At 44.7% G+C, this 12,781-nt stretch overlaps 1 protein-coding gene across 2 annotated transcripts in view; it reads left to right on the top strand.

The window, feature by feature from the left end:
• Window positions 1–12,781, top strand: part of PROSER2 (proline and serine rich 2) — a 45,932-nt gene that overhangs the window by 13,712 nt on the left and 19,439 nt on the right. For both annotated transcript variants that reach the window (XM_028114717.2, XM_028114718.2), the window contains exon 2: window positions 7,537–7,755. In XM_028114717.2, the coding sequence (XP_027970518.2) occupies window positions 7,537–7,755 (219 nt within the window). The remainder of the gene's footprint in view (window positions 1–7,536; window positions 7,756–12,781) is intronic.

The raw sequence follows: 12,781 nt of genomic DNA, 5'->3' as shown, positions 1-12,781 counted from the left end.
AGACTGAGCAGTGGGATTTTAGATCGCACTCGCGGGGCATAGTTTCACTAATTAAGCACTGCCCCATTGCTCCATGGAGAGGTCGGATGACTTTCACACTCCCAACAGTGAGTGGTACATGAAGGTTCCTGTTTCCCCACATTCCTGCTGGTGTTGGGTATTTTTCAGTTGTCTAATTTTTGCCAACCCAGTAGGTATAAGCTAATGTCTTACGGTAGTTCTAGGTTTGTATTTCTTTTGTTTCCCAGTAATGTTGAACGTCTCACATACCTCTTAGTCACTTGGGTTTCCTCTCTGTGAACTGCTTAATCATATTCCTTGTTTATGGTTTTTTTCTGATGAGTTTCCTGTCTTGTTCCTGTTGGTTTACAAGAATTTTTTGTATATTCTAGCAATCAGTTCCTTTTAGGAGACCTTGAACGTCTTCGCTGGCCAGCCTCTTTTCTGTTAATGTGGCCTACAGTGCCTTCCATTTTTATGTAGATTCACTGCAATTTTCACCTTAGGGTTTGTGGTTTTTTGAGTCGTAATGAACAGAAATATCAATGGAGCAGAATAGGAAATTCAGAAATAGAACCTGCCACATATTTAGCATAAAATAACATTTAGTACTTCAAAACAGTGGAGAAGATGAGTTTTTCAATACTTGGCATTTGAGTAACTGCATAGCCCTTTTGGCTTGGGGGTGGGGAAATAGATCTCTCCTTCACATTTTGCACTAAGATAAATTCAAGTTAGATCAGATATTTAAATATGAAAAGTGAAACCATAAAAATGCTAAGTAGAAAATATGGGAAGTATTTCATTTATATCCTTAGAATAAGGAAAGGCCTTTTTTTTTTTTTTTTAAGTTCAAATCCCAACATGGGGCTTGAACTCAGGACCCTGAGATCAAGACCTGAGCTGAGACCAAGCACCAAACACTTAACCAACTCAGCCACCCACATGCCCCAGGAAAGGCTTTTCTAAGTTTGCAAAACCCATAAGGTATAAACCAACACACTGATGAAGCCAACTATTTAAAAATAAAACATTCTCCAAGTCAGTGTACAAATTAAGAAAACATTTTTGCAATTTATATCAAGCAATTTATGGGCTTTCTAGTCTGTTCCATGGGTGTGTTTGCTGATCTAGTGGCAGTACCTGTGTCTGAATTACTATTACTTTATAATGACTCTGGAAGCTTGATGAAGCCAGTTCCTCCAGATTCTTTAGGAGTTTCCTGGTTGTTCTTAGCTCTTTGTTCTTCCCAGTACATTTTTTTCTCCTTTTTTTAAACCCCTAATAAGTTTAAAAACCAGCCTACTGGATTTCTCCAAAAACAACCCTATTGTGATTTCAGTTGTTCTGTTGGCTGCACTGTCCAACAGAACTTTCTAGGATGATGGAAAACTTCCACTAATTAATGCTTAAAATGTGGCCAGTGCAGCTGAGGAACTGAATCTTTTAATTTAATTTTAATTAGTTTAAATTTAAATAACCACACATGGCTAGAGTTTATTGGGCAACCCACATCTATAGCTTCAGAGCAATTCAGTTTTAGGAGACTATCTCGTCTTAATGATATTGACTCTAACAGTCCTGAATATGGTATCTCTTTATTAGTTCTTTATTGACTTTCAATAACATTTTATTATTTTTTCCAAAAAGGTTTGCACATTTTTTGTGCAAATCTAAGTTAATATAATACATATAATACATTTATGCATATATGTGTTATGCTTTTCTTTTTTTATTTTATGCTATTTAAAATGGTTTTTTTAGTTATTGCTTGTCGCTGGCATATAGAAAATGATCTTTTTGTATATTGATTTATATCCAGTGACTTTGTAGAAAACACTAGTTGATTCTAGTAATTTATGAGATTCTTGGTGTTTTTCTACAATGACCATAATTATCTATCAATACTGACATTTTTGTTTCTTCCTTTTCAATCCTTACACATTTTTTTCTTGTCTTATATGTGGGGTAGGACTTAAATACAATATAGGATAGGGAACAGCAGGGGTGGTAATGGGAATGGTTTTAATGTTTTGTCACTAAGTGTGATGTTTGCTGTAATTTTTTATGGATATCTTTTATTGGATTAAAAGAAGTTCTCCCCTCATACTTTGTGAAGTTTATAAAAAATTTTACCTAATATTCAATTCATCCAGTGCTTCAGATATTAAATCTTCTGTTGACTCTATCCACTTGTGTTTTTAAATTGCTATTAACGTTTTTTTAAAGTTCAGTCTGGTTCTTTTTCAAATTACCTTGGTCATTTTTTATGATGAGAAGTTTTCCTTCTGCGAGGAAGAGAGTTGTCAGAGGTATTTTTCATACAGCATTCAGCATCTGAAACCGTCTCAATAGACCAGCCAGGCTGTCTTAACCAAACCAGACTCTGGAAACGAGGGTTTCTCCGCGGGGCTGTTACCGTCTCTTTTCCCCTTAGCTAATCAGGAGACTTCTACTCTTAAAAACAAAACAAAATAGGTAAACAAAACCAGTGACTCAAATACCTTCCTCCAACCCAGTTGTCCCTGTAGCTACTGCCCTTTTTTTTTTTTGTCTTTCCCATCACATCTCAAGTTTGTTTTTTTTTTTAAGTTTTTATTTTATTTCTTTTTTTTTAAAGTAGGCTCCATGCCCAGTGTGGAGCCCAACACGGGGCTTGAACTCAGGACCCTGAGATCAAGACCTGAGCTGAGATCAAGAGTCAGCCACTTAACTGACTGAGCCACCCAGGGCCCCTTAAGTTTTTAATTCCAGGTAGTTAACATACAATGTTATATGAGGGCGCCTGGGTGGCTCAGTCGGTTGGGCGACTGCCTTCGGCTCAGGTCATGATCCTGGAGTCCCGGGATCGAGTCCCGCATCGGGCGCCCTGCTCAGCAGGGAGTCTGCTTCTCCCTGTGACCCTCTTCCCTCTCGTGCTCTCTATCTCTCATTCTCTCTCTCTCTCAAATAAATAAATAAAACCTTAAAAAAAAAAAACAATGTTATATGAGTTTCAGGTGTACAATTCAGTGATTCAGCACTTCCATACATCATCTGGTGCTCATCACGACAAGTGCCCTCCTTCATCCCCAGCACCTAGTTCATCCCTCCTCCCCCCGGAGAGCACACCCCCAGCGACTCGATGCACACCCCACTTCTCCTGTCCATGCCTTGGCCCACTGTGGGGGGCTTTGGATCGTCTCTCTCCTGCTCACTCTTTATAAGGTCAGTGAGTTCAGTGGGCAGTTTTTAGTCCTTACTCTGTTGCACCTTTTGGCAGCCAGGGTCCCCCTCTCTTCTGTTCTTGAAATACACTCCTGCCCTGCCTTTTACTCATGAAAATTTCATAGTCCTTTCTATCTCTCACGTTTTTCTCTTCCAACCTTAGGCCACAGTAGTTTCCAAGTCTTTATCATTTCTTATGTGAACTGGTAAAATAACTTGATAACTGCTTTGATTGCCCCTGAAATAGATTATTTATTGGACGGTGAGTATGTGCAGCATTTGAAAGACAGAAAAGATCATTTGGGGAAAGCGTCATCTCCACCCTTGCCTCCTGGCCATCCCTTTCTCCCTCCCTGCAGACAGCCAGATAGATACTATCTATCCTTCCAGAGACAGTCTCTGCACACAAGAGCATAAACATATATATTTTCTCATTGATTTCCCTATTCAAGTGGAAGTATATGCAAGACTGTTCTTTCCTTTGTTCTTTCCACACACAAAATGTGTCCTGGAAACCACTCAGCTGCCCCATTTTTTTTTCCCCAAAGATTATATTTATTTATCTGAGAGAGAGAGAGAGAGAAGCAGATTCCCTGCTGAGCAGGGAGCCCAACAGATGTGGGGCTCGAACCCAGGACTCTGAGATCACGACCTGAGCCGAAGGCAGATGCTTAACCGACTGAGCCACCCGGGCGCCCCTGACCCATTTTTTTTTTTAAACAGTGTGTGGTGCTCAGTTATCACCATTACTTTATTCTCTCTGGAATGCCCATCACCGTGTGTTTAAAACCGACAGTCTCCTATATCTTAAACATCTCTTAGGGCTTGGCCCAGTTGTCACCATTCTGTGAAGTCTCTGAACCCCGCAAGGGGTATTGGCACCCCTTGCTCAGTGCCCTCATGTTCCCCGAAATGGTGCTGAGCATAGCCTACACTTCCGTGTTCTGCTGGAGTTGGTGCCATGTGGCAGAATTATTTGTGTTACTTTTAAAAAATATACACGCTCAGGCTTTACCCCCGTACACGCATTCAGTAGGCCTGATACCTTACTGAATTAAGAACCAGTGCCTACATCGAGTTCCTCTGTGGAATAAGTGATTCTTACTCATGGGTTATTGCCTGGTACCTGGAGTCTGCTCAGTGTGAGGTAGGAAAACAGCAAATATCTGGAGAATATGCTGGGGCTAGAAGGCAAGATCGGCCCCAAATTGAAGCATGTATTGATTGGTAGGAACTGAGACGGAGTAGGGTGATGGTGAAGGAGGGTTCGTGCTTGATGCATCTAGGTCATTCTAGATCTTTCTGGAATGTAGGGGAAGATGAGGGAAAGGAGCTGCCTTCCTCGTCTGGCTGCAGTGCACTCACCTGAGAGGGTTCACTTGCCTAACTCTCACAGCCCCACCACACCCACCGGGCCCTGCAGCCCGGATAGCTGCTGTCCTTCCTACCGGCCATGCTTGGCAGATGTAGATTTACTAAGACTGTAGGTCAGTTGTGGCCTTGTCTGCGTTCTCTCTGCTCAACTGATAAACTAGACCTTTCCAAACAAGGATGTTACTAGTAAATAATGAGAAATAAACACAGGAAGTACAAGAAAATAAACAGAAAGTGAGCACTGTTGGGGCACCTGGGTGGCTCAGTCAGTTAAGCATCTGACTCTTGATTTCAGCTTAGATCATGATCTCAGGGTCCTGACATTGAGCCCCACATTGGGTTCTGCTCTGATCATGGAACCTGCTTGAGATTCTCTCTCTCTCTCCCTCTGCTCCCCCCCCTGCTTGCTCTCTCTCTCTCTCTCTCGTGCGCACGCACATGCACATGCATGCACGCAAAAAATAAATATATAAATAAAAATTTAAAAATTAAAGAATAAAAACAGAAAGTGAGCACAGTGGCTCAAATTTCTGCACCTGTGGTGTCAGACTTGCTGGGACTTCTCAGCGAGACTGGTTCTGCTCCTCTGGTAGAAGTCAGCTTCTTCACCTACGGGGCTGTCATAGTCTCACTTGTTATAAACTATACTGTAAACCCAAGGAATGAACCTGTGGCTGGACAAGGAGACTAAATATTTTAGGATGGTAATGACCATCCCGGACTCATAGGACTGGGGGAGTCACTCCTGTCAAACCTGTCTGCCCTATTTCCTTTCCAGGGCAAACCAGAGAAGAAGGCTGCTTCCTTGCCCTTCCTCTTCAGAAAACTTTGCTCTCTCCACCATGGACCACCATGGAATTCTATATTTTTAGTTCCCAGGGAACTAGGACTAGGGAGCCCCTCATTCTTGATGTCTTAAGAGATCACAGAAGATTGGCACCTCGAACCTGTGAAGGATATCAGACCAAGGTTTTCACTTTCTTCCCAACAACCTCTGCCTTCTGGAGAATTCTGGTTCGCTTCCTCATGTTCTTTCAAGACAGTAATTTGTAAAAGTCTAAATGTTACAGTTTTATGGTGTCAGAATAGCTTTTAAAATTGTAGTAACACAAGAAAAAGATGTGTTCTCGAATGATGTGGGAGGTTACCGCCCTCCGGCCATACTGCGGGCGCCCCTCAGAGTGCTGTTCTTACTGCACAGACTTGTTGCAAAATTCCAGACACTTTCCCAGAGAAAAGGCACATCCACTGGGTTCCTTCCTTGTGTGGGGCTAATGAGCATCTCACTTCCCCATCTTTCACCTCCCTGTTGTGTGGGGGGAAGACTTACTGCCCCTCATCACCCTCCTTTCCCTGGAGCAGTGACTTACTGAGTTCAGGAATGAATTAGAGTCCGTGGGTCTTCTCTGCATCTCCTGCCCACCTCACCCAGGTCCCAGCTACTCACCGTCCCAGGGATGGGGCATATTATTGGCTACGTAGATGGTTTAGATACAGTCTGCATTGTTTAGGCTTGCTTACTATTAAATTTTAAAACCTTTAACATTTTGGCGGGGGGGCGCCTGAGTGGCTCAGTTGGTTAAACAACCAGCTCTTGATTTTGGCTCAGGTCGTGATCCCACGGTCCTGGGATCGAGGCATGCGTCAGGCTCCCCGCTCAGCAAGGAGTCTGCTTATCTCCCTCTCCCTCTACCTCTCTCCCTGTTTGTGCACACACTCTCTCTTGCTCAAATAAATAAATCTTAAAAAAAAACAAAAAACCTTTAACATTTTCTTAAGCCTTTTTTTTAACCATTTGGAATAATGGCAACTTCCAAAAAGCATATATATGCTCAGAATCTTCTGTTCCCTAATCTTGCTCTTAAATTGCCAGTTAACGGGGCTGATTCACCTGAAAAACGAAGAGAAACTGGGTGAGAAATAGTTTCCTTTTTAAGCTGTTCTCACACCTTCAGGATTTCCCTAAGAAGATCTCACAGTAATTTTAGAAGTTTTAAATGACAAAGTCCACCCAAAAGTATTCCGTACTGACTGGGTTTTCTCCACAGATGGTCATGTTTGTATTAAAAGTTAATACACACACACACACACACACACACACACAGTTGTGCCCCTGGTTATCTGAGCTCACATGCCCCTCAGTATTCTTAAAGGCGCTCAGAAAGCCACCTGGCAGTATTTTCAGTTTAGGAATGAATGACGTGGGCTTGTATCTCTCCACTTGCCCTAAGCCTCCACAAGAGGCTTATTCCCTTATTCCCTATTAATCTTGTTTGGTCTTCTAGAAGGTTTTATTGAATTCCATTGTCCATTGTTCAGAGACTGAGCTGAATTTCCTGCTAAAAGAGTCAGAGTATGAAACCAAGGAGCTCGTAGGGGAAATTTTGCTGTCTTTGTTCCTGAAAGTAAAAATATGAACTTCCTTGTAGTAGTGACTTATGGTACCTTAGTATCTTCTGTAGAAATTGCAAGAGCATCTCAGCCTCCAGAGAACCTAGAATCTCAGAGATGTCAACCAGACTTTCTTTCACTAAATTTACCAGCTCTTGTCCCTTCACTCAACTCTGAACTGCAGTGAAGCTGGAAAAGGAGCCATAATTTTGTGGTGTCTGAGGTAGAAGAGACTAGAATCAATAAAGAGCACAGGGAAATCCTGAATCCACGTGGAAAAGAGCAGGAGGGTACAGGTCCTCGGTGCAAAAGCCATTATCCTATCAGGTTTTCAGCAACAAAGTAATTGTTAGTCTATTCATCTTTTCCTTAAAAATGATTCACATCTTCATGATGGAAAGGGATATAAAGGAGACATGAAAATGAGCAAACACGTTGACTTAGGGGCTCCTAATTCCGTCTCGATGGTCAAGGCTGCCAATCGAGATGACTCTGACCCACGCCGAGCCTTCCGTTTCAGGGGATAAGGCATTAACCCTGTACCCCTGTGCTTGGTTTCTCCAGAGGCAGTTGCTTCTTGAGAATGGGACCCTGTCCCCTTCCCCACCTCCTGTGACCGGGCCAGTGGCCACCGTGTCTCCGGGGATGCCTGTGAACCACCAGCAGTCAGACTCGTCGGAGATGGACTCGGATGTGTCCCCCAGCTGCGGGCTCAGCGACCTGAGCAGAGGGGGCAGCTTGGACAGTCGAAGCAGCAGCTCCCGCTCCAGGAGTTTGACTTTGGTGAGTGACCGCTTTATTTAAAGCTCCGGCTGCCTGGTTTTGTGCCAGCCGCCTCCCCTTTGAAGAATATCTTACCCTCTTGGGTTCATGAGCTCGATGTCTCTGCATACTTGCTTTGTGAGGTGGCATTTCATTTGTAATCATCTTAAGATTTGCATGGATGCAGAGTGTTCCGCTCAGCAGTGAAGCACCTCTCACGCTGTGGCCGGTAACCCGGCTGCTGAGACCCCAAGAGGACTGTGCCCAAAGGCCGAGACCCGCCTGGCAAGGGCCTGCTGCCTTTCAGCTCAAAGGGCTGAAAGGAGGGGCACCTGGGTGGCTCAGTCGGTTTGAGCATCAGACTCTTGGTTTCGACTCAGGTCACGATCTCAGGGTCATGTGAGATTGAACCCGCATCAGGCTCCGTGCTCAGTGCAGAGTCTGCCCCAGATTCTCTTTCTCCTTCCCTCTGCCCCTCCCCCCCTGCTCATGCTCTCTCTCTTTCTAAATAAATAAATAATTTTTTTATAAAAGGGGTTGAGGGGTGCCTGGGTGGCTCAGTCAGTTAAGCGTCTGCCTTCAGCTCAGGTCATGATCTCAGGGTCCTGGGATTGAACTCCGGGGTCGGGCTCCCTGCTCAGCGAGGAGCTTGCTTCTCCCTCTCCTCCCCAATTTCTCTCTTGCTATCTCTGTCTCTCTCTCAAATAAATAAATAAAAATATTTTTAAAAAGCAGGGGCGGGGGGTTTGAAAGGAGAGAAGCACCTCACAGGGCAAAAACAAATTCACTTTTGGGGCGCCTGGGTGGCTCAGTTGGTTAAGCGACTGCCTTCAGCTCAGGTCATGATCCTGGAGTCCCGGGATCGAGTCCCACATCGGGCTCCCTGCTCAGCGGTGAGTCTGCTTCTCCCTCGGATCCTCCCCCCCTCATGCTCTCTCTCTCTATTTCATTCTCTCTCTCAAATAAATAAATAAATAAAATCTTTAAAAAAAAAAAATTCACTTTGAAACAGATTTTTACCTCCTTTGCAAATATAAGTGCTTTTGTATCCCTTTCTCTCAGGATCCAGGCCCTTATACAGCATCAAAAAGCTTTGGCAACATTTACAAAAAGGGTCTTTAGTTTTAAAGGTGATCCTTCTGCACCCCTTGCCCCTCAAGATACTCATCTTTCAGGAGAGAGACCCTTTATATTCGCAGAGGGAAGGACAGGGGGGAGATAGCATTGGACCCACTGAGAATAGTCTCCATTGTTCATCTCAGTCCCTTGGAATGGGGGCAAAATTTCCTTCAGACACACTGAGTCCTAAAATTAACCCCGATTGTGCTGAATAAAAGACAAGTATTTATGGCATAGAGGGCAGTTAATAGTAATGATGGAATTTTGTAGACTCCCACTTTGCATCTTTTCTTAAATCATCATGGTAATATGAAATAAATACTATCTGACTTGATTTGCCAAGAGAAACGTATTACAAATTACTCCCTGAATATCTGGGAACCTAAAAATCCTTAATAATGGGGAATTTGGGCCTGCTTTTTAAATTTAAGTATATACACAGGACATATTAATAGAACGTGTAGAAAAGACAGATGAACTTGCCAGCAATTAGCGGAGTATGTGCTCCAAAGTATGAGTTAGGAAGTAGCCCACTCGATATAGACGGTGTTTCTAAAACTTGGGGTGGTGACTTAGGTCCTGTAGTCGACGAGACCACCTGTGCCAGTGGTGATGGGAGTACAACGGAGAGTGTTCTCAGGCGCCTGTGCTATCTAAGGAAATGGGTGTAGCGTGTTAGCAGTCAGGGTATTTGAATTATTTTCTTGTTGAACTGGAGGCAAGTCTCTTACCCTGCTTCGCAGCAAGGCCCCTATTGATGGAGGATAAAATAACCCCTTCTCGGGGCGCCTGGGTGGCTCAGTTGTTAAGCGTGTGCCTTTGGCTCAGGTCATGATCCCAGGGTCCTGGGATTGAGCCCCACCACATTGGGCTCTCTGCTACGCAGGAAGCCTGCTTCTCCCTCTCCCACTCCCCCTGCTTGTGTTCCTGCTCTCGCTCTCTATCAAATAAATAAATAAAATCTTTAAAAAATAAATAAATAACCCTTTCTCTCTGTCTTCCACTGGGAGAGACCACAATCCCAAGCATGCCAAGTGGCTTTGATTTGGGGGAAGGAAATTTGCTGTTTTTGAATCTCCGTTCTAGTCACATAGGGTCCATTCTTCATTCCAGCCAGTTAATGCCTACTTCCACCAATCTCAAGTGTGGCTCAAACTCCCATGCTCCAGAGACAAATAGGACTTGACGGATCTCTGTGAACTTGTGCAGTGAGGAGTGGCATCCACTGTGTTCCCCACCACCTTCTGTCTCTTTGGTGTGTGTGATTTATACATTTGCTCGAATCCCTTGTTCTGGGAGTCAGGGACACTGCAGAGGCGCTTACATTCTAGTGACTGTGGCCAAGCATGACACGAGGCGCTATTGCAGATGTGCTCTCCAGGTGGCAGATTCTGAGATGCAGGGTAGGAGGACAGAGTGCAAGGGGCTTCTTAGGGGTGCTCCTGGGATCAGCACCTGGAAGGAAGAGGAAGCAGCAGGGGGCAGGGAGAAGCTCTTCCCCAGGAAGCTGGGAGCTGGGACGGTCCTTCAGTTGTCCCACATCGGGTTGAGCGTGGAGCCTTAGTACCCACTCGGTGATCAGCCACTGGACGCAGGACACCCCTGGAAGGATGTGTGACCTTGACAAGAGGATTTCTTTTAGCTCAAGACAATCCCCAAAGAGGACTAGCAGCTTCGGGCCACCTTCCAGCAGCACTGCCAACAGATGGGGGAACAGGTCCTTCACCAGTTGGTGAAGGACCTGATCTGGGGGGGGGGGTGTGCATCATACTGACCATCACGAAGGTTTAGGGGAAATGGAAAAGGAGGCTTGTAGAGGGGATCACAGCCACCAGGATACCCACAAGGTATCTTTCCTGGAAGAAGTAAGTCTGTAAAGCAAACTCGGGGAGTTTACAAGACACTGCCGTAGAAAATAGAACTTTGCATGGAATGTATGTCTAGGCAGATGGGACATTAAGGTCTGTCATCTGGCAGATTTGGAGAATATGCATCATGTCGATGCTTTGTCGGATGTCATACACAAGAATTCGTCTTCAGGGACAAAAGCTCTTGTTTGAAGGGAGGTCTATTAAGTATCAGTTCCAGAGTCACAAAGAGAAGTGACTTATTTTAAAACTTTTTATGAAAGGGGTGCCTGGGTGGCTCAGTCGGTTAAGCGGCTGCCTTCTGCTCAGGTCATGATCTCAGGGTCCTGGGATCCAGCCCCGCGTTGGGCTCCCTGCTCGGCGGGGAGTCTGCTTCTCCCTCTCCCTCTGTGCCTGCCTCCGCTTGTGCTCTCTCAAATAAATAAGTACAATCTTTAAAAAATCTTTTTATCGTGGACAATTTTTAGAAATATTAGGTTCAAAGGTGGGAGAAACTACAAATCTCTTACATTTATACATATCAGAAGGTCAAGGTGGATAGAGTGAGAACAACATTAACTGCCTTTGGGGAAGGATTTCTGAGCCATCAGCATTGGTCTGCATAGATTTTGTGGTAGGGCTGAATAGGTATCCGCAGGACATTCCCCGATATACTTATGATTTCTTTCAAATCCAAAAAAAAACCCCGCCTTATGCATGTTTAAAGTTGCTTTCTTTTTTACTAACCAGTCTGTATCCTAAAAATCAGCTCAGAATAGTAACAAACACAGCGTATTAGTGATAGGCTCAAGTTCACATTCAAATTCGTCTCCTTTGGAACCTGGGAAGGGTTAGTCAGTCACTGTGTTCCTTAGTTACTTTCTTCCTGAGTTACAAACAGGGGTGATGGGAAAATAATTTTTTCCCCAGGGTGACTGGAAGGACGCGCCGGCCAGCACGCAGTCTGGGCTTACTGACGGCAGCCTCTTTGGCGAGCGCCCTCTGAGCTTCCAGGTTGTGTGTGATTCCGCTTCATCCCGCCCCAGCTTCTTGTTGGATCCGTGCTCTTCCGGTCATATCTCTGTCTCATCAGTAGTCTTCTGAGTTTTTCCTTTGACCACTGATGATGAGACGGAAAGGGAGAACCCCCCCCACCCCCCGCCGCCGCCAGCATCTCACACCGTCTCCCCCCGCCCAGCATCTCACACCCTTCCTAATTCTTGCAGTGTCCCTCCGGGGCATCACTTTGGGGTGAACATCCAGAACACCTATCCTCCTCTGGTTCTTTCCTCTCCGGTACCGTCCCACAGTGGGATTGCAATGTGTCTGACTCTTCTCTGTTCCCCGCAGTGCCTAACATTGTACCCAGTGGAGCATAATTGTGGCAAAGGCATTGCAGATTCTACTTTCAGGAAGTGCACGATGAAAATATATTCTCAGGATGCGTGTGTGGGTGTGTGTGACCCCATAATCCTGCCACATACCCCACTTGGCTCTCTGTTTCTCTCGCTGTCTATAGGAGGACATGTCGCAGTCCTGTTCCAGCACATTCTACACAGACCTCTGCTTGTTTTCAAGCATTTTCCTTTCTGGAAGATCATTGAGCCAACTTGAGCTGCCTCTCGTGTCATCTGGCAGTTATGTGTTCTCCTGAGAGAGGAGCGGCACGCTGAGAAAATTTGGCATTTTGATTAGGCCTTAACTTTTATGAAGCACTGTCTTGGCAGCCAGCCCCTTTCACCAGTGAACTAGCTACACCATTAAAAAAAAAAAAAAAAAAAGTGTGAACTTTCAAGGAGTCTAAATGTGGAGAGGAGCTCTATATGTTTTGATTCCAAGTCATCAGGTCTTTTTATGACTCATCTTTTCGGAACGAGATTCAACCATAGTAATTTGCCACTTATTGCCTGTCACTCCCGACCTCGTGGAAGACTAGTCAGTGACCGTGCTTTTAGGCCTCTGGCATTGTTCGGTGTTCGATCTAAAGGCTCTTTAGATAAGAGATAACCTACTTAGGGAAACGTTTCTTTTAAGCAAGGGTTATTTATAAAAGAAGATAAAACATGAATGCCTGATGTTAA

Source organism: Eumetopias jubatus, unplaced genomic scaffold, assembly GCF_037043125.1.
Source record: "Eumetopias jubatus isolate StellerSeaLion01/CBP00866 unplaced genomic scaffold, mEumJub1_p1.0 scaffold_8, whole genome shotgun sequence".
In the NCBI taxonomy this organism is placed as follows: domain Eukaryota; kingdom Metazoa; phylum Chordata; class Mammalia; order Carnivora; family Otariidae; genus Eumetopias; species Eumetopias jubatus.
Note: the sequence above shows the minus strand (reverse complement) of the source record. Positions and strands in the feature narration are given on the sequence as shown.